The sequence below is a fragment of the Onychostruthus taczanowskii genome, unplaced genomic scaffold (genome assembly GCF_017590055.1).
Source record: "Onychostruthus taczanowskii isolate IOZ18803 unplaced genomic scaffold, ASM1759005v1 scaffold19, whole genome shotgun sequence".
NCBI lineage: Eukaryota > Metazoa > Chordata > Aves > Passeriformes > Passeridae > Onychostruthus > Onychostruthus taczanowskii.
The window spans coordinates 11,526,215-11,546,618 of NW_024499128.1; the positions used below are offsets into that span (position 1 = coordinate 11,526,215).

Consider the following 20,404-nt stretch of genomic DNA (forward strand, 5'->3'; position numbering starts at 1 on the left):
TTTGGAAGTACGTGGCGCCCTGCTCGTGACCTCTCTTTATCCTTGGGGGGCTGCTGGGGTCCCCCCCGGGCTGTGACAGCCCCTGCCTGGTCCTTTGTCCCCAAGGGTCCCGATGGTGTGGGGACAGCACCCCGGGGACACCACGGGGTAAAGAGGGGGTGTTTGGGTCCCTCAGCAGCCAGTGTCCCCATCCCTGCCACCCGTGTCCCCCCCTCCCGTGCAGCCCTGTGGGGACAAGGTGTCCACAGCTGTGGGGGGCCCCTTGCCCCCCGCTTTTGGTGCCAGTCCCCCTCCAATCCAGCACACACCAGTATAAATAATCAGCTTTAATTGTCTGTACAAAACTCTCCAACTATGAAAATACCGTTTAAAAAGGGAAAAGGGGAGTGGGGGGAGGCGAGGGGAGGGGGTCTATGTACAAGAGGGGGTGAAGCAAGGACACAGGGGCACCCACCAGCCCCCCAGGAGCCCCGTGCCCCCCTGCCAGCCCTTCTCCCAGAGCCCGGCCGTGCTCCGGGGTGGTGGCAGCTCTTAATGGGGGGGGATCAGCGCTGGGGAGGGGGGGGTAGGGTGGGGGTCCCCTCTTGCCTACCAAGGGCATGGCTGGGCAGGGGGCACTTCCCCCTGCCATGGGGCCACACCTGCGGAAGCGAGCCCCAAAGCCAAGGGGTCCTGCAGCAGTGGGACCCCCGGGGGGCCGGGCAGAGACCCCCCCAAGGGGGTGTGCACGGAGGGGCGCAGGTGACAGCGGGGGGATGCGGGTGGCACTGGGGGGGGGTCGGGTGGCACCGGGGGTCGCTGCCGCGCGTGCCGGTGCCCTGCAATACTGCGGCAGGGTCACTAGAGGGCCCCACGCCCCGTCCCCCACGCGGGCCGGGGACACGGACACGGCCCGGGGGGGTTGAAGCCCACCCAGGGTACCCCACGCGTGGCTGCCCCACGCTGCCACCTCCACCCCGCCCCCGCCAGGCATCACCCGACCCCTCCCCACCCACCCCTTCACTCCCAAAACCGCTGCCTAACATCACCCAGCGGGGAAACTGAGGCACGGCCTCCCGCCACCCCGCATTCCGCACCCACGGGGGGTGGCAGGGGGGCTGGCGGCCCCTTCCCCACCTATCCCGACGTGACGGTGGTGCCGCTGCCCAGCTTGATGATCATCTGCTGGCAGTCGTGCAGCGTCCGGCGGTCGCCCAGCTTGTCCAGCGTGCGGGCGGCCTCGGCCAGCATCCCCACGCGCTGGCCCGGGCCCGCCAGGAAGCTGGGCGGGAGGTAGCAGCAGGCCAGCAGCAGCGCCTCGGCGTGCTCCCGTGGCGTGGGGTGGCTTTCTGGCTCGCCAGCTGCAGGGGACAGAGCTGAGGTCAGCCCCGTGGTAATCCCGGAGTAAATCTCAGAGGGATCGAGGATGGGGTTGTTCACCGCCCTGGAGCTGGTGCCACCACCATGGAGGGGCTGGGAGCTCACGTGTCCCAGCTCTTGGGGTGCTGCAGGTGGGGTGGGACACCCCATGACCCACCAGCTGTGGGGCTGGAGTGCTGCAGGTGGGAAAGGGGTGTCCCACCCTGTGTCTCACCCCATATCCCATCATCCAAGCTTGCTGTGGGGTGCAGAATGGGTTTTCCCACAACCCAGCACCTGTGGGGGCTGCTGTAGGTGTGGAGCAGGGTGCCCCACCCCACTTCCCATCCTCCAAGGTGGTGACAAAGGTATCCCACCCCATGTCCCTCCACCCAACGTGCTGGGGTACTGTGGCTGCACAGCGATGTGTCCCACCCCTGTCCCACCCCATATCCCACGCCACCCAAGGCTGCTGAGGTACTGCAGCTGAGCAGTGAGGTGCCCCACCCCGTGCCCACCCCGTGCCCACCCCGTGCCCACCTGTCTTGCTGCCCTGCACCCCTCTCCTCCGCAGGCTGCGGTCCAGCAGCTGGTGGGTGCGCGTGGGGCTGGCCCGGGCCATCAGCCTGGCAGTGGCTTCGTGCAGGAACACCTGGATTGGGGGGGACAGTGAGCACAGCCAAGTGCAGGGCACCAGGGGAGCCAGCAGGTGACAGGCGGGGGGCTCACCCGGCGCATGGCGGGGCGCAGGGTCTGTGCCAGGCGCCGCAGGCTGCTCAGGTCCTGCTGGAAGCCGCGGAGCTCCAGGGCGGATGCCTGGTAGAGGCAGCTGCGCTGCTGGCTCGCCCCCATCTGCTGCTGCCACAGGTTGGTGCGGGTGACCAGCAGCAGGTCACAGAGCAGGAGCTGGACCGCCTGCAGGGACAAGGGGAAAGGGGTGAGCAGGGGGTGGGACAGACGGACGGGGGTGCCGAGGAGGTCGCTGCGGGCAGGCGCTGCTGCGCGGGACCCCCGCCGGGCTGCATGGCAGGGGCATTGCACTCCCAGTCTGACACATGCAATGCAACTACAATGCACCCCCGCGAGGGTCGGGGGCACCTCCCGCCAGGGCTGGGGGCTCGCGGCCACCTCGTCCCTCCCCAGCCCAGCTCACCTTGTCGATGGTGCCCTTGGGGGGGCTGCCCAGCTCCAGGCTCTCCCGCAGGCAGCTGCTGGCCTTCTCACAGTGGCCCAGGGTGGCCTGGCTCCCATCCTGTTTGCTCAGCAAGGCACGGACAGCTCGGAAAGAGTGCAGGGCAGCACGGGGAAGGGGCTTCCTGCAAGGTGGAGGGGGTATGGTCACTTCCTTCCTCAGCACACACCAGGTGCTTCAAGTGTGTTCAGAGTGGCTGTGTCAGTCCAAAGGGGACGGGAGACATGCAATGAGGTGCTACCCCTGTCCCCAGTGTCCCCAGCACTCACTCAGAGCTCTGCAGTGCCCGGGGCATGGTCTCCACCAGTGGGTAGAGGCGCTCAGCCCCCTCCTCATCTCCCTGCAGCCAGTGGATAACGATGCCAATGAAGGACGCCCACCACTTGGACACGGGGTCGGTGCCTGAGGGGTAGGAGGGACACAGGAGCAGGGTGTTTCCACTCCCATGGCCCCCCTCATGAAGTGACCCCAATGGGGGACACGCCAGCCTCACCTGTGACAGCCGCCAAGCCGGAGGTGATGGAGGGTGTGGGGCCAGGTGTGCCACTGACATCCGAGCAGCCGTTCAGCAGCTGGAGGTACTCGAGGGCATCAGAGAACCGCCTGTGGAAAGGGGCTGTGAGGGTGCTGGCCCCACGCCAGGCAGGGGGAGAAGGTGCCCACCCCAGCACTCACCCCTCTCCCTGAGCAGTGGGACGGCCGGGCTCAGGCATGGCCACGCAGCACAGCGCCTTCTCCAGGAGGTGCTCACGGAAGAGCTGGGTCACCTGAGCCAGCGGGTCCACTGGGACACAGAGATGGGGTCAGCAGGTACACCACACCCCAAAATGGGGGTGCGGGGTTTGGGAGCTTGGAGTCACCTGGGTTGCCGGCGGAGCTGTAGATGGTTTCCCTGGGGACACCCTTGACCGCCCAGTCCCCGTCAACAAAGAAGCGGTGTCCCAAGGGGTGGCAGAGCCACTGCATGGCGGGGGGCACGGCCCCGCCGTGGGACAGGGCCACGCGCCGGGCGCTGCAGAGGAAGGGGCGCTGCGGGGAGAGCAGGGGGTCAGGAAGGGCCTGAGACCCCGGTCCCAGGGGACACAGGGGACACCCCAGTGCCCCACACTCACCGCCAGGAAGTGGAAGCAGCGGTGCAGGCTGGCCTTGATCCGCAGGGCAGCCGCCACGTAGATCTCGGCCAGCGCTGCCACGGAGATGGCGTCACCGGCGCACTCAGCCAGGTTGACAGCGCTCAGTGCCAGGTTGATGGCCAGAAGATGTCCCCCAGCCTGCTTCCCTATAAGAATGGGGACAGGAAGGCTCAGGCATGGGGTCAGGGTGTTGTGGGGACACGCGGGGCACAGGGTCCCTCAGGCCCCATGGCGCGGGGCCGTACCGGCGAGGTGCAGCTGGTGCAGGCGGTGATAAGCCATGGCAGCGTCGCGGGCACTCTGGCGGACGTGGGCAGGGGGCGGGGGGTCCGGGCGCAGCCCCCCGGCACGGGCAGCCAGCCAGCGCCCCACCCAGAGGCGCTGGAGCAGGTGGCGCAGGAGCGTCCAGAGCAGGCTGCAGGCCAGGTCCCCGTGGGAGGCCGGCAGCGGCCGCCCCAGCGCCCCGAGCGCCGTCCGCAGGTGCTGGGCCCCCTGCGCGAAGTCTCCCTGCACGCCAGAGACAGAATCAGTGTGGGCAGGATGAGGGGACAGGGCAGGTGGGACAGGGACAGGGTGCACGGTGGGACGTACCCGGTCGAGGTCGAGGTCGGCCTGCCGGCGGTGCCGCCAGAAGAGGATGGAGGGCTCGGAGTGGGGGCGAGTGACGGGCTCCCCGCAGACGAAGAGCCGCACCACCGCGCCCAGCACCAGCGCCACGTTCAGTGCCCAGAAGGCCAGTGTGGGCCACAGCCACTGCGTCCATCCCCGTGGGTCCTCTGTGCAGGGATGGGGTCAGCGACACCCCGCCAATGCTGCCCTGTGCCCACCCCAGGGTGCCCATCCAGTGGCCTTCATCCCATGTCCACCGAAGAGCCTCCACCCAGTTGTGTCCTCCCCAACAGATTCCACCCCAATGGTCTCTGCCTCACACGCACCCCAGGATATCCATTCTGGTGGCCTTCACTCTGTGGCCATCCCAGCAGAATTCACCCAATGGCTTCTGCCCCATGTCCACCCCAATCATCTCCCATCTCAGACCTACCCCGAAATCCCCATCCTGATGGCCTTCACCCCCTGTCTACCATGATCACCTCCACTATGACAGTCACCACTCTGATGCCCCCCATCCCAACAGTCTTCACCTCATGCCGACCCAAACAGCCTTGAGCCAGGTAATTCCTACCATACACCCACCCCAACATGCTGCACCTTGATGGTCTTCACCTCAACAACCTCTAGCTCATGCCCACCGTGACAGCCTCCATCCCACACCCATCCCAACAATCTCCATCCCAATGTCTCCCACCCCACACCAGAGCTTACCCAAAGTGCCAGACTCAGCCATGATGCTCCTGCCGGGACCAGCGGTGTCCTGGCTCCCCAAGGGGGCTGGGGAGGCAGAACCCCGGAGGAGGGAGGCCAGGGGGTTGAAGGAGAGGCAGAGGAAGACGAAGGCGCAGAGGGCCATGCGGGAGCGGTCCAGCATTCCTTGGCTGCTGGGAGAGGGCGGTGGGTGCTCCTGCTTCACCTGCACGGGCAGAGCTGCTGTGAGCCTGGGACACAGGCATGGACGTGGGATGGTGGACACAGGCATGGGATATATGGCATGGGATATAGGGCATGGCATCCAGAGCATGGGGCACACGGCATGGAATACAGGGTGTGGTGATGGGGGACGGGCATGGGATATAGGCAATGGGATATAGGGCATGGGTACAGGGCATGGTGATGAGGCACAGGCTGGAGTGCAGGGGCACGGATTTCAGGGTATAGGCACGGGGCACAGAGCACATTTTAAGGCAGAACAAACTCCACCCAGCCCCAAATCATGTGAGGAGCAGCCTCAGAGAACAAGACCAGGGCTCTCAGCTCTTTTCCCATCTGGTACACTTTGCCCTTGGCACCTCCTACGTGAAGCAGCAGATCCCCTGCCCCACTCAGGGCAGGGAGATCCCCCCAGCCCCCCTCACCTTGCCATGGGCACAGAGGGGGCTGTCGGGCTCTGAGTCGCTGCTGCTGTTGCTGCTGCCACCGCTGAGTGAGAGTGGGCTGCTGTGGGATGGTGAGCCCACGTCTGAGGGTGGTGGTGTCAGCATATCCATCACCTCTGCCTTCACCACCTCCATGGGGGCCTCTGCCTTGGCCCCCCGGCTGCAGTGCGTCCCCAGGTCCTTCACAGGCTCTGCAGGAAGCAGAGTAAGCTGATGGCTGGTTGGGGGCATGGAGCTGAGCCCCCCACCCCAAGAGCTGCCCTCCCACTCACGGTTCTTCTGCATGGCCATCTTCAGGGCGAGGTTCTCCTGCTTCAGCTTCTGGTTGCTCTGCTGCAGGAAGCGGATGTACTCGATAGCCTTCCTCAGGATCGCCGACTTGTTGAGCTGCCAGCGGGCCGGGACAGTTCAGCCCAAATTCTGCCCAAAGCCCCCGCATTGCCCAGCCCTGCCCCACCAACCCCTGCCCCCACCTTGGCCTCGGTGCCCACCACCAGGTCCTTGAGCTCCACGATCTTGTCGTTGATGGAGGAGCGGTAGCGCTTCTCGATGGCGTTGTGGGCCGTGCGCTTCTCGCCGCGGCTCTGCACCAGCGCCGGCTTCCCGCTGGGCGCCAGCCGGTTGATGGGCAGCTTCTCCGCGTCCACCACCAGCGGCACCGTGGCCAGGATGGTCCCTCCGCTCACCAGCGCCTGCAGGGCGCAGGGCAGGGTCAGTGACGGGGTGAAGCTTCTCCCCACCTTGCAGCTCGCGGCGGTGGCACCTACCGGCACCTGGAGCGGGGTGGCAGAGCCGCTGGCGCTGGTGGCCAGGGAGGCGATGGTGGAAGTCTTGGCGCTGCTGGCGTCTGTCTTGACGGCCGTCAGCAGCAGGGAGTCAGCCTTGATGAAATGGGGCTGCAGGAGAACCTGAGGGGCAGTGGGGGTCAGAGGGGTTGTGGGGGGCACCGGGACCCCCCACCCCTGGCCCTGGGCTTACCGGCACTGACTGGATCTGTGGTGACACGGACTGGGTGGTGGGGGCAGCGGGGGCTAGGAGCTGCTGGGGTGCCACGTTCTGCACGGGGGCGGGCAGTGTCACGGGCTGGCTGGGTTGTGGGGTGGGCAGAGGGCTTGGCAGGGTCTGCCCCGCACTCCCAGGCTGCACAGCTGGGCATGGAGCAGAGGACAGCGTTAAGAGAGCCCCTGGCACCAGCCCACCCCGCACAGCCCCATCCTGCAGGGACACATCCCCCCTCCAGCAAGACCTTCACCCTGGGAGCCCCGATCCCTCCCTGCACCCCCAAATGCTCACCTGAGAAGCTGTGCTGGTTCTGGTAACCCACCAAGGGCTGGGGAGTGAACGGGCTGGGGGACGCAGGGACGAAGCTGGGGGCCAGCATGACGCCGGGCTGGGGCTGGGGCTGGCTGCTGGGCACCACGGATGGCTCCTCCTTGACACCCAGGGACGGCACGGGCAGGAGCGGGGCCGGGGGCGGCGGGGTGAAGCTGGCCATCCCGGGGGGCCCCGCGTAGGCGCTGCCGGTGGGGGCGGCGGGGGGCGGCTTGCTGGGACCCAGGAAGGTGTTGAGGGTGCCCGGCGTGGAGGGAAGCCCCGGGGGCACGGCGCTGTCCGGGGCACTGAACGGTGAGTCGAACAACCCCGAGAAGTCATTGTCCGGCGTGTTGATCAGCTGCAGCATGTCTGTAAAACACAGCCCCTGTGCCGTCAGCTGCTGCCCCGCACCTCCCAAGGTGGGCTTGGGCTGGTCCCGTCCTGCCCCCCCTGCAGTGTAGCATTTAGGGGGCAGATCCCCATAATCCAGAGGCAAAATTCGCTGTGAGCCCATGAATCTGCTGTGCCCTGTTCCTCTCAGCCTCCCACTCATCCTGACATTGGGGAAACTGAGGCACGGTGCTCAAAACGGGGGTGTCAGGGCTTGGCCAACAGCAGTCAGCGTTTTTCAGCCGGGTCTGGGAGTGGCAGGGCACATCTCAGCATGTCTCTTCTGTTGAGGGGGGCTTGTGCCAGCTCATTCATTTATCCTGTCCTGGGATCCCCAAGAATCCCCAAATCAGCTCCTGTATCAGGGGAGGGGGTGCTCAGACTGGGACAGCGGGGTGGCACCCCCTGGATGTGCCAGACCCCAGCGCCGGGTGTGTTTGATCACAAGAGCCCTCAGGAGGGCAGCTGGGCAAGCACAGGGCTCAAACAGCCTGAGCGGGGTCTGTCCCATCAACAGCACCTACACAGACACATCGGGGTCTCTGTGACATCTCCACAGTGTCCTGGGATCCTGACCAGGACAGACCCCAGGACACCCCACATCCCCGGTACCCCCAGGCTCACCCCTCCCTGCACGCAGTCCGGGATACCCCCAGGGCACCCCCCAGGCACACACCCCCGGGATGTCCCCACCGAGACACACAGCCCCCGGACACCGCCTTCCCCATGGGGTGCAGCCTCCAAGAGGGACCACGGTGATGACCCCGCCAGCCGAGGAGGGGGAGGAGGAGGAGGAGAAGAAGGCTGGAGAGGCGGGGGTACCTTCAAAGGTGCACTCCATGGAGGTGGGAGCGGAGGGATCCCCAGGAGGAGGTCGCAGCCCCCGCTCAGCCCCGTGCCCGGCAGCGAAGAGGCCCCGGGATATTTTAAAGCCATGTTCTCGCCTCCTCCCCGGCGCCCTCCCCGCGCTGCCCGCGCCAGGGCTGGAGCGCGGCCGGCGATGGGGTGATGCGACTCCGCCAATCGCCGCCGGCCGCCCCCGGACAGCCCCCGGCGCCCAAGGTGAGCCCGGCACCGGGTTACTGGCGGCCACTCGCCGCAAGCCGCCCGCGGTTACTCGGGGTCACTCTCCCTTAACCCCTCTGCCCGCCCCCCATCGCCCCCCGCCCCCAGCCCGGTGTGACCCCCCCCGCGTTCATTGCCCAGGAGTCACCCCGCAACCATCGGGGCTGCACACAACGCTGTTCCACCCCAAAAACCACCCAGCACTCGGCATCCTGCCCTGCGCAGGTGGGTGTCCTTCTGGGGGCTCCCAGCCCCCCCTTCCACTCAGAGACCCCCCCCTCCCCCCCCCAAGGCTCCCTCGTGGTCCAGAGCAAAGTCTGGGGTTGCAGAGATGGGGTGCTCCCTCCTGTCCTCTCCCCCCTCCCTGTTGCCCAGCCTGGGGGTGGGCACGGCTGTCCCACCCTCCTGGCACCTTCCAGGTGTTTCTGTCCTGTGGCACCCGCTGCCACCCACGCCATCAGCAGGACAATGGGCACCCACCAGGGCCACCTCCACCCCCACCGTGGGAACCTGTGGGGCAGACCCACTCGTCTGTGGGTCCTGGCAGGTCCCAGCAGGCTCAGGGCACCCACATCCGTGGGCACACATCCCACATCACCCTAGGGTTGGTACAGGGATGAGGGACAAGCCGTGGCCAAGCAGGGACTGGTGACAAACCCACTTTGGGGAACTGTGGGGAACGAGGTGGCCCGGCTGGCTGTGATACAAAGGAGCGTGGCAAAACCCCACAGTGGGAAAACCTCATCCCATACGGCACCACTCAGCCCTGGCACAGCTCCTCCTTCCCTGCCCACGCCAAAACCTCGCCAAGAAAAGCAGGTGGCACCTGGATCTGCTTTGATCCACCCCGACTGCCACTGCGACGAACCTGCAGACCTGGGATGCCATCTCCACCCCAGATCTCGGAGGAGAGACCACCACGGACCCCGCAGTGGGGCAGGTGCTGGCAGTCCCGTGCCCGCCTTGCCGCGCGTTCCACCGGCTCTGCGGGATGGCGTGGATCGGCAGAGCTGGTGGAGCACGTGGCAAAGCGGGTGCGGGGCTTGCCTAGAGCTGGGATCCCCAATTTTTTTGAGATCCCAAATTTTTCTGGATCCCTAATTTTTTGCCAAAGCCTTGGAAACACTGAACTCGGCACACGTGGTGCTATGGCGGCGAGAAGCGGGTCCCCTTGAGGAATGCGTCCCTTTGGGAAGCGGGTTCCCTCCGGGAACGGGAGCGTGCCCATCTCACGGAGCCCGGACCGGCGGGGAGCTGGGTGTTGGCGGGTGTTGGCGGGTGGCAGCCCCGGGGCTGGGGCAGAGCCGCCCCATCTCAGCACACGCCGGTCGGATGGGTTGGGAGAGCCCCGGCGGCCTGGAGGGAACGACCGAGAGTAACCCCGCCGGTGACGTCACGGGGGGCGGGGCTACCGGCGACACGATGCTGTGACCGGGAGCGGGGGGGGATCCTCGGGGCTGTCCCGGTAGCGGCACCTCCAGCGCGGGGGTCCCGGTGTCCCGTGTTCCCCCAGCCCGAGCCCCCCGCTATGGAGCGGCCCCCGGGAACGCAGCCAGAGCGGTTCTGCACCGACTCCGCGCTCCAGCAGCTCGGTGTCCCCTCCTCCCCACGCCGGGCCCGCCACCGAGCCCGGTCCGCCGGCCATGCACGGAGACCTGGTTATACACCGATCCCGCTGTCCCGGCCAAACGCCGGTACCAAGTTCCCTGACCGTGCACCGAGCCTGGATCCCCAGGCACCGGCTGTGCACGGAGAGCGCCCGCCCATTCACGGAGCCCCGGTTACACCCCCTGCCCGGTACCGGCCATGCACCGAGCCCCGGTTATACCTCCAGCTCGGTCCTGACCTTGCACCGAGCCTGGTTACACCCCCAGCCCGGTCCCGGCTGGGTCCCAAGCCCCGCTCACACCCCCAGGCATGTCCCAACCACGCTCCAAGCGCCGGTACCGCACCGTGCCCAGCCCCCGGCCGAGCACCGAGCCCGGCTTTCCCCCAGCCCGGTGCCGGCCCCTCCACAGCCCGGTCCCGGTCACGCACCGAGCCCCAGGACTGCACCGGGCCCAGAGCCCCGCCGTGCACCGAGCCCCCGCTATACCCCCACCCCAGCCCGGTCCCGGCCATGCCCCAAGCCCCGGCCGTGCCGAGCCCCGTCCCCGCCGGTCCGCACCGTCGATGTCGCTGAGCAGGGCCGTGTCGATGTCGCTGGCCCCGGAGAGGCCGAGGGACGGTGCCAGCCCCTCCAGGGCCGCGTCGTCGAAGGCGAGAGCGCTCATCCCGGCGGCTCCGGTGGCTCTCGGTGGCTCTCGGTGGCTCCGGTGGCTCCGGCAGCTCGGGCGGCTCTAGGGGCGGCGGGGCCGCCCGCCCGCCATGGCCGCGCTGGCCCGGGCACAGGCAGCACGGGGACGAGCCGCCAAGTTGCTCCCGCGAACCGTGCCCGGAGCTGCCACCGGGCGGGGAGGGCGGGGGGGGATGGAGGCGGGGCCGCCGCCTTGTCCCGCCCCGCGCCGCCTCTCCGCGCCGCCCCGGCGCACCGGGACCCCGGCGGCACCGAGCGGGGACCCTCGGGGACACCGGGCAGGGACCCTCGGGGACACCGGGCAGGGACCCCGCGGCACCGGGGCTGCGAGCTGCGAGCTGGCTGCAACCCCTGAGCAGGACACCGTCCTCTGGGGATGTCACTGACCCCAGGGGATGTCACCAAGCCCTGGGGATGTCACCGACCCCTGGGATGTCACTGACCCCAGGGGATGGGCACCGAGCCTTAGGAACAGACAGAGCCCGGGAAAATCATCGATCCTTGTGGTTGTCACTGAGCCCTGGGGACGTCATTCACTCCTGGGGACAGACACCGACCCCTGGGGACAGGCACCAAGCCCTAAGGACAGGCACCAGATCCCTGGGCCGGGCTCTAAACACCTGGGCTGGGCACTGAGCCCCCTCAGTCCCCGACAGGACATGCAGGGAGCAGGCTGGGGAGCCCGGGTGGGCAGGTGCTGGCCGTGCCTGCAGAAGCCTCTGCACGTCGGATGCCACGTGCCAGGGCGAGGTTGGGCCACTGAACCAACCCTCTCAAGAGCCCTGGGCCTTCCCCGTGCCAGCTCCAGGGCTCAGAGCATGTCCCACCTGTGCTGCCCACCCAGGGCATGGCCCAGGATGGGAGAGGCTCTCACCCCCTGGTTAGGGACACCCCAGGGCTGCCCTGTGAGCCTCAGCTGAGCCCGTGCACCCTCCTGGTGTCCATCAGTTGTGGGATCCAGGAAAAATGCTGGTGCCATTGGGATCAGTGCTGTGGGAGCTGCCCAAGCGTGGTAGGTCTCAGAGTGGGACTCTTGTGCCAGGAAAATGCCATGCCCTGTGCCCTGCAGAGCTCCATGGTCTGTCCTGCTGCTGGGATTCATTTAGGACTAGAAAATGTGCTGCAACATCAGCTCTCTGGAAGTTTGCCCCCTCCTCTTCTGTGCCACCAAACACAATCTGAGGCTACCTGGGAATTCGTTAAACCTGGCTGCACCTTAGAAACTTCCCTTTGGCCTCACTGGCTCCCACCTGGTGGCACAGCAGGCACCCCCCTGCAATACAGGGACCCCTGAGTGGCACAGAGCGCCCTGGGGGACCACACAGAGCCGGGCAGCAGAGCTGGAGCTGCACAGCCCTGCTTGTCCCCTCTGCACCCTCACCCCACTCCAGCCTCCTCAATCTGGGGACACTGACCTGTGCCCGAGCTGGGGACGAGCCCAGGGAATCCTGGCTCAGCTCTGTGCCAGCAGCTGGGGCAGATCAGCCCTCGGACATCCCTGACCCAGAGCAAACACCACGGGGGGAACAGCGACCACATGATCGGGAGAGCTGTGACCTGCCGTGGCACATGGAGGGAGCCTGGTGCTTCCCCACCTTGTGCTTCCCCCCTTGTGCTTCCCCCCTTGTGCTTCCCCCCTTGTGCTTCCCCCCCTTGTGTTTCCCCCCTTGTGCTCACCCCCGTTTTTATTGGGGTCACTGCAGAGAAGACAGGCTCCGTGGCGGTGGCGTTTCCCTTTCCTTGGTGCAGTCCCTGTGCTGTGGGAGGACAGGGCAGGTTTCCAGGGCTGGGGAGATGGATGTGCTGTGGCCCCCATGGATTTTGAGCAGACTTGTGCAAGCGTGGGGGTCACAGACCTTTAATAACCCATGCAAGATCCGGGGCACAGCCTTCCCTGAGGGATGTAGGACAAACCCACACAAACGCAGAAGCGGGGGGAATAACACACGTAAACACAGCTTAACTTTTGCACAAACTGCGTACAAAGCTGCATTTTGCCAGGCCCAATCCCCATCCAGAGGGTCCGAGGACGCCGGGAGCCCACAAGTGATGCTGTCCCTGCCCCTGGGTTCCCCCAGCGAGCAGCAGCATCCTCCGCGCACCGGGGAAGGACGAAGCGGCTCCGTGCGCCGGCTTTGGGGCCGATGGATTCCACTCGGGGTGGGGCTCCCGGGGATTGCGGAGCAGGGAAAACCCCGCCCGTAGGACCAGGGCCACGCAGCCAATAAGCGCGGCTCCGTGAGTGGAGTGATTCTGCATCACGGCTCGGGGCCCGCGATTACATCATGTCAGTCCTGCGGGGATGGCGGACCGGCCACGTGGGCGCTCCGGAGTCGCTGAGACGTTTTCCTGAGCGCAGGCTGGGAGGAAACCGCAGGATGAGAAAGAAAACAAACCGGCCCCGGGATGGTTGGGCTTTGGCTACCGGGGCTACCGAGCCAGCCGGGCAGGCTGGTGCGGCTCCGCGGGCATGGGGAGCATCCCCCCGAGCGGCAGCTCCGGACGTGCTGAGCCTGAACCGGCGGCTCCAGGACGGAGCATCCCCCGTCCTGCTGCCCCTCGCTCCGCCGGCTGGGCTCTCCCAGAGCGAGCCCCCGGCTGTTTCCCACCTGCCAGCACACCTCAGCCCTGCGCTGGAAGCAGCGTGCCATGCTCCATGCCCAGCCTCTGGCATCCTGCCTGCCCCGGGGCTTGTTTTGCTCCGGCAGAACGCGGCGTTAATCATTAATTTGTGTCGCAAACAGATTCAAAAGCCTCTTCTCTCCTTCACTGCGTGTAACTCGGCTTTGCCAGCTGTCCCTTCCTGAGACGCAGCTTGGGGAGGCACAGGCAGGCTTGGTGGCACTGCAGTGCAGCCCCCACTCCAGGTTTATTTACCCTCGGGTTAAATGGGGAAAGGTAAATGACCTGTGGTCATTTCCTATTTGTACTGGCATCCAAAGCTGCTGCCCAGTGCCAGAAAGCAGTGACACTCAGCTTGCCCGAGGCTGTGCCCATCTGGGGCTCGGTGCTGCTCTGTGCCCAGCTGGCAGCCCACCGTGGAGGGCAGTGATGTGTGGAAGCCCCCAGCCCATGCTGGGAGTTTGCACAGTTGCTGTGGGAGCAGGCTGGGAGAAGAGAATCCCATCAGGGTTCACAAACCTGGGCTCAGTTTGGGGAGTTGGATTGCCAGAGGCTGGAGGGGCAACATGGGAAAGGCAAGTCCCTATGTGCTTGTGCTGCCCTTACACTCTTCCCTTTGCACCCACTCTGGCCCCTGTTGGAGGCAGAATTTGAGGTTTTTGAAGGGATCTTTCCCTCACAAGTGTAACTGTGGGGCTGCAGAGGACAGTGTAGTGAAGCCCCTGGAAGGAGCAGCCCGCTGCTCCTAAATCCCCCCTCCCAAATCCCCCACTCCTCACAACCCCATTCCCACAGCCCCCATTCCCACTGCCCCTCATGCACAGCGCTGGACATTTCTGACCCGATGCTTTTTGTGTGATTCTGCCCTGTCAGGGCAGCAGCAGCTCCACACCTTTCCCAACAGATCCAGGCCAGGAGCCTCCCTGAATGCATCCGACATTGAGCCAGGCACATGATCAGTGAGGGGTAAACAAGTTGGGGCAGGGCTGTTGAATGCTAATATGTAGCTACAGGCAGGGGAAACCCTGTAGCTATTCCAGGTATTCCACACCCCCTTCCCCAGATTTAAACACCCAGGGTGGATCTGCACGTGCAGAACAGAGGGCACCATTCTGCCAGCCAGGTTCAGTTTTGGCCAATGCCACTTCTCTGGGGTTCCTAAGCTGGTGCTCTTCCTTCTCTGCCCATCAGACCCACCATCATAATGGGGATGTTGGAATAAATTCCTGGCTGATGAGTCTGGAAAGTGGCCCTTGGATGGGCTGGGAACATCACCCATCTCTTTCCAGGTCACCGGGGGTGACCCCCAGTTGCCCTCCAAGGACTGCCAGCTGAGCCCAGCCAGGTGGGCAGGCATCCCACCGAGCACCCAGGCTGTCACCCGTGCACCTGCCTGATGCCACCCTCAAAAGATGTGCCAGAATTTAGTGGGATGTGAATTTAGCACCGCTGGCAACAGCACTGAGGGGAGCACGAGCCATACAATGACACAAAGAGCAACTGCTGGGGACAAGCCTTCTCCCAGTGACAATACCCACGTTCTGGCTCCTGGAGGAGAACGAGGACTCCCAGTTTTGACATCTGGTGGGTACCCAAGGGCTGCACATGTCCCCTGTGCTCATGGCAAGCGAGTCCCCAGCTGAGAGACAGACGATAGCACCTCCAGCTCACACTAATAGTGTATTTATTGGAATATCTCACATGCAGGAACCAAGGAGATGATTTCTGGAGCAAGTTAAACAATGGCAGATTAATACAGTTGTCTCGTCCTTAACAGAAACACTTTCTACTTGAATACAGTGATGTTTTAGTGTTGGGTTTCTCTGCTTCTTGTGTATTTTGTTTCTCTTTACATAGTCAATCACTTTAAACAGTTATGTCCCCTCTCTCCCCCTACCCCATTCCCAAACAAAAAAATATCCAGTATCTTCAGTAAATAAATATTATCCACTTTTATCTGGAAAGCCTACAGCTGTAATATACAGAGAAGCTATTACACAGGTTACGTTTGTAGGGTTAACAACAGCTCATAGGAACATGTAGGGAATGAGGAGCTCGTACTCATAAAAACACGGAGCAGGGTGGGAATTTTGGAGTTTGCCACGGGCTAAAGACAACCAGCACCAGAGCTCGGTGCTGCTCAAGGCCAGCTGGCTCTCGGTGACACAGAGCCTCACCTCTCTGCAGGTGAGGAGGAGGTGTGTGGAAGCTGTGGTTTGGGATGGATGGCTGGGGGTGCTCTGTGGGCACCTCGTCTCCTTGGCGGGTGGGAGCCCACAGCAGTCCTCCAACACAGCTCTAAATCCACTCACTGCTTCACTATTTCCATAAAAATAACTGTTCTGAGCTGTTTTTTTCCAGGGGAGGCTCTGCAAGGCTTGTGGTCAGCCCTGAGGAGGTAAACAATGACGGAGCTGGATGGGGATGGACGGGAATGGAGATAGCACAAGCAGTTCCCACTCCAGGGCTCCCACCGCTGCAGGAGACTCAACAACTCACTGGATGAAACAGTGTTGGAAATCCATCCTGTTTGCTCTCCTGGGCTGCACATCCTGTTCCTGTAGGTGACATCAGGAGAGCAGGGCATAGAGGAGCAGGGACAGGCTGGGAGCTCCTGCATGGAGGGACCATCACCCCCTGCCCTGGCCTGAAACCACGGCCCGGATCTGTTCTTCCACCACTGGAGGGAAACATCTCGCCACCACAGCCAGCTCCCAGTCCTCCATTTCCAAGTGGAAACAGCCAATGTATCCCATCAAAAAAACGCTGAATGAAGTCAAACAAACAGAAATCCTCGCTAAAATCCTTCAGCTTGGAGGTGCAAGACCAGCCCTGGGAATGACAGAGCTGGTTTGATCAGCACATCCCAGGGATGGAGGCTGTGATAATCAGAAGGGAAAAGGAATGTTGGAGGCTACGTGAGGGTCCCAGTAAGGACCAGTCTCAGCGTTTATGCTGTTCCCTTTAAGAGACACCGTGCTACGTTTTTATGAGCAGTTCTCCTATGAGCCTTACCTACAGCCTAAACACCCTAAATGTCTGTACAGCACATTGTTATCTATTACACCTGCTGAAGATGCAGCTGAAAGCTACACAGAACAATTAAAAAAAACCCCAAAACCCAAAGGATATATTTAAATAGAAACCATTGATTCCTTACATCTCAGCACATGAAGAGTTAACAGAAGAGGTTAAAAAACACACTGGAAAGAAAATATATCGACAAAATAAATATTTTAACCTAGAACAGGGCGCGATTAGACCTTACAAAGGACCCCGAGAATAATTTAGTGTCATTGAGTGTCAAGCTGTGATTCCTAGTATGCCTAGAAAGCTGGGATGATATTTCTTATGGAAAGTGGATCAGGCTGCAGCTCCATCCCTGTTCTCCCAAGCATTGGAGCCACGTGAGTCCTCTGCCCACTTGCACAGAGGAAGCACTTAAGAATGAAAGCAGAGGAAGGATAAATGGAGAAGTTGGTCCCCTGAAGTGAAAAACCCCTTTTCCCTTTCCCTCAAACAGTTCTCACTGCTCCAGTTTTCAGCAGACCACAAGAGGACAGGGAAGATGAGAGATCCTGATACAGGACATTTGGGAAGCTCTAGCATAGATCTTGTATTTGTTAAAGAAGGTTTGGGCTAAACCACCTGCTCTGCCACACTCTGTTCCCTTTGGTGCTTCCAGCCCTGAGAGCCAAGTGTGGATTTGGGCTCCAGATCCATCCCAGGTCTTTCCAAAAGTACATTTCATCCCTAGGAAGGCATCTCCTGGGAGCTGCCCTACTTCCAGCAAAGCCACCACTTGTGCTGGTGGCACCTGCCACTCCCTGCAATCAGTGGCACGGCTTTCCAGAGGATAATGTGGAGTGTCAGCAGGGACCACGCGTTGCCTGGGGCTGCACACACCAGAAGAGCCCCCTGAGCTCTGCCAACACACACCAGCTCCAGCTTTCTCATTCCACCTCTTTTCCTCCCAGCTGAAGAGAGCAATCACCAACAGCTCTGCAGAATCTTCCAGAAAGGGACCAGATTCTCCCTAAAGCAACACCTTGGAGGTCCCAGGACAGGTTTAGTGTGATGGAAAAAAGCATTAAATGCACTCTCCCCCAGCACCTTTTGGCTGAGGGGTGGGGGATGAAGGGCCAGCTGCAGCAGTGGGATGCTGTGGGGGCTTGGTGACAGTGACATCCGTGCCACTCTGCACCATCTGACAGTGTCCCCATGCCTGAGCAATGCGATTATCTCCTCTGGCTTGGCAGGGAAGCTGGATTAACATGCTTAGAGTCACCTGATGTGGCCATTTACAGGGTCAATGTGCTTCAAGGATTTAGAAGAGAAAATACACACTTAAAACACCCACTTTTCAGAGCTTTCTGCATTGACAGGAATACCAGCAATTCATTCTGTGCTAGCGAGACCGCTCGGGCCATCACCAGACGCCGTCTGAAATCAAATCAGCGTTGCCAAAGAAGTTTCCTCAGGTTTCTGGGAGCTGGTGGCCACATCTGACATGTTGCAGCAAGCTGGCAGTGCCAATCCCTGAGCGTTGGGCTCACCTTGTGTTGAGCAGTGAGGGCAGTGGGTGAGAGCAGGAGTGTGCAATGCAGCCAAGGCAGACTGTTCCACTAGCCACGGAGAAGATGGAATGGGAGAAAGCCTCTGCAGACCCACACACAAGGGCTTCAACTGGAGAGAGAGCCAGCAAGTGAGGAGAAAAGCTTGATCCCCAAGTTATCTCCATCCTTCAACTGGTTTTGCCTGTCCATTTGTAAGCCGTGCTACACACAGCAGTGATGAGGTGTCACGTCAGTGCAGAGGGGTGGCAGGACAGCCCTGCCTGGGCCCAGCTACATTTGGAGGGATCCTGGAAGAGGCTACAGGCAGGGCAGGACAGAGAAGATGATGAGCAGGGAGAGCACAGGGTGAAACCTGACCTGGGGACAGCCTGGAAATCCTGCACCAAACAACGTTTCCCTTCAAAGATTAATGTGTCCGCTGTCAAAGTCCATCAGCGCTGCAATCAGGCATTTGGTAACAGGCTTTGTGTGTCACAACGTCCCAAAGGGGGTGGTCCTCAGAGAGTATGGTATGGGCTGATAAAATGCTGTGCTCAGATAAAAGCTTCTATCACTTGGCCTAGAACAACTTTCAAGAGAGCTTGACGCATCCTGGGAAGCTCAGACATGTCAGGTCAGAAGGAGGTTGCCTAAGCCAAGGAACACCCTGAGGAAGAGGGGTTGGAGCCTGCTGCCTGCACGGGCTTTTAGCTGATAAAATGCCTCTCTGTCAGGATGGGAGATTCTCCTGCCATGCACTGCTCAGCTCTCTCTTTGATCCTGCCATCCTGCACCACTGGCTTCCTCCCAAGGAACGCGCTGGGGGACGCGGCGATGGCTGGAGCTGGCTGCTCCAGCTCTGCCTGTCAGCCCAGCAAGGCAGGCACACATGCTGGAATCCCTTCTGGCAGCCCCAGAGGAGCAGGAATCCTGGCCATGCCTCTGGCAAGCAAGGGAATATGTTTGTTTGCACAGAGACTGCAGCCCCGTAGGAGCCGCGAGTTAATGAAGGGCAGAGGGATCAAAGGACTTTCCAAAAATTACAAACAGCACGGTCACAATCATTTCAACACTTTCTCGGGCCTAAAACTGGAAGGAAATGAGGAGTTTCACCTCCAGCACAGGCTGGCACAGCTAATCCCTCCATGGTAACCACTTTCCTCAGCATTCCATACAGACCTCTGAGGTTTCTTCTTTTCCTCATCCCTACCCCCAAGAACCTGCATATCCTACCAGGCATGGCAGGGAATCCAGGAAGCTCAGTTCACACCCAATCCATGAGCAAGTCCCATCCATCTGCATGGATGTTTACACCAAATGCAGAGCTTTAGAGTTACCAAAGGAGGAATCTAAGGTAAAGAGAAAATAACCAAGCTATTTTAAAAGGCAAACACACCAGGAAAACTCCTGTGTGAGAATGCTCTCCCAAAGAGTGAAGTGCTTCCTGTGCCATCGTTACAGCATCCATTTAGCCCAGCATTTTCCATCCTTATCAACTGCCAGAGCTACTGGACATGGCCAACAGACTGCTTCAAATTAGAGCAAGCCCAGATAAAACACAAGGCAAAAAATACCCTGTGAGATTTAGAAATGAAACGCCACAGAAAGTGGGGAAAAGCGACCACCATATGGTACCAGGAGATGTGTGAGTGGGAGAGTAAAGGATTTTAACTTGTGAAGCACATGTTGAAAGGGGAACAGTTGTTCCTTGCTGTCGAATCCAACACGAAAGCCAATACATTAACATTTTATCTAAAAATAAAGACACGCTCCTCCTGAACATTCCAGCTCAGTCAATTATATGCTGATTGACAGAGCCGTCTACTTGGCAGGACCTGCCTACAGAAGAGGATGATCCCTACATAAATTGAAGGGCAAGGCTGCTCTCTTCCCCCTGGGCTTTTGTTTCAGCCCAGTGTGACGTACTCGTGCATTCTGAAGGGGTTTTCAGCATCAAGAGCTGGTTTTGTGCAGCTGGGACAGGAAGGAGGGGATTAAGCGAGTGCCGGAGAATCGTGGTCTGGCAGGAATAGTGTTGGATTTAAATAGAAAGAGTCAGCTTGTGGGGGTGGATCATTTGGGGAGGGAGGGAAGGAGAAGCAAACTATGGAATGGGGGGGACGGGAGTCGTTGTTAGCCAAGGACTGTGGGAGGACAGAGTGGCCGTGCGGCGACATTCGCCGGCGGAGCACAGGGGCGGGAGGGAGGGCGGCTCCGCGCCACCTTCACAGTGCAAAGAGGGCGTCCTCCGAGCGCTCCTGCTTTTTCCTGCTGGAAGGATTTGTCGGAGGGGTGGGGGCTTCCAGAGGAGGGGATGGCAGGTTGGGAACCATCTCCGCCGCTTTGGCTCGCTCTTCTAAAAATTTGTCAAACTCTGCAATGTAAAAACAGAAGGAAGACAGGTAAGAATGGGGGCCGTGGGTTTGGCCCCAGGGACAGAGGTTGGCAGGGGCTGAAATTCCAGGGCTTGGCATCCTGTCGGGCTGTGTTTGCAGGCACAAATACTG

The 20,404-nt window shown here is 61.7% G+C and overlaps 2 protein-coding genes across 5 annotated transcripts in view; both read right to left on the reverse strand.

Annotated features, from left to right (window-relative positions):
• Positions 1 to 31: 31 nt before the first annotated feature.
• SREBF1 (sterol regulatory element binding transcription factor 1) lies at positions 32 to 10,880 on the reverse strand. 2 transcript variants are annotated; one of them, XM_041401483.1, is made up of 19 exons: positions 10,591 to 10,880; positions 6,948 to 7,337; positions 6,633 to 6,802; positions 6,422 to 6,562; positions 6,128 to 6,346; positions 5,927 to 6,041; positions 5,634 to 5,845; positions 4,987 to 5,191; positions 4,255 to 4,439; positions 3,909 to 4,170; positions 3,643 to 3,809; positions 3,391 to 3,559; positions 3,206 to 3,314; positions 3,024 to 3,133; positions 2,800 to 2,932; positions 2,492 to 2,654; positions 2,068 to 2,253; positions 1,879 to 1,990; positions 33 to 1,340 (listed from the first exon to the last, which is right to left on the reverse strand). In XM_041401483.1, exons 1-19 carry the CDS (start codon positions 10,694 to 10,696, stop codon positions 1,117 to 1,119), a joined length of 3,378 nt encoding a protein of 1,125 aa, XP_041257417.1. In that variant the 5' UTR covers positions 10,697 to 10,880; the 3' UTR covers positions 33 to 1,116. The 2 variants fall into 2 exon arrangements, with proteins under 2 accessions (XP_041257416.1, XP_041257417.1); XM_041401482.1 differs by having other exon boundaries at positions 32 to 1,340; positions 6,128 to 6,562.
• Positions 10,881 to 15,008: 4,128 nt separating this feature from the next.
• The window catches only part of TOM1L2 (target of myb1 like 2 membrane trafficking protein), a 56,112-nt gene continuing 50,716 nt past the window's right edge, over positions 15,009 to 20,404 (reverse strand). For all 3 annotated transcript variants that reach the window (XM_041401576.1, XM_041401575.1, XM_041401577.1), the window contains one exon: positions 15,009 to 20,271. In XM_041401576.1, coding sequence (XP_041257510.1) covers positions 20,123 to 20,271 — 149 coding nt within the window. In that variant the 3' untranslated portion in view covers positions 15,009 to 20,122. The remainder of the gene's footprint in view (positions 20,272 to 20,404) is intronic.

Excerpts from the sequence above, each read along its gene's own strand:
- SREBF1 (XM_041401482.1), bottom strand. The coding sequence starts at position 10,696 with ATGAGCGCTCTCGCCTTCGACGACGCGGCCCTGGAGGGGCTGGCACCG. Across the intron at positions 6,563-6,632 it reads CACAGATCCAGTCAGTGCCG|GTTCTCCTGCAGCCCCATTT; the intron begins GTAAGCCCAGGG and ends ACTGCCCCTCAG. Across the intron at positions 4,171-4,254 it reads CCGACCTCGACCTCGACCGG|GGAGACTTCGCGCAGGGGGC; the intron begins GTACGTCCCACC and ends TCTGGCGTGCAG.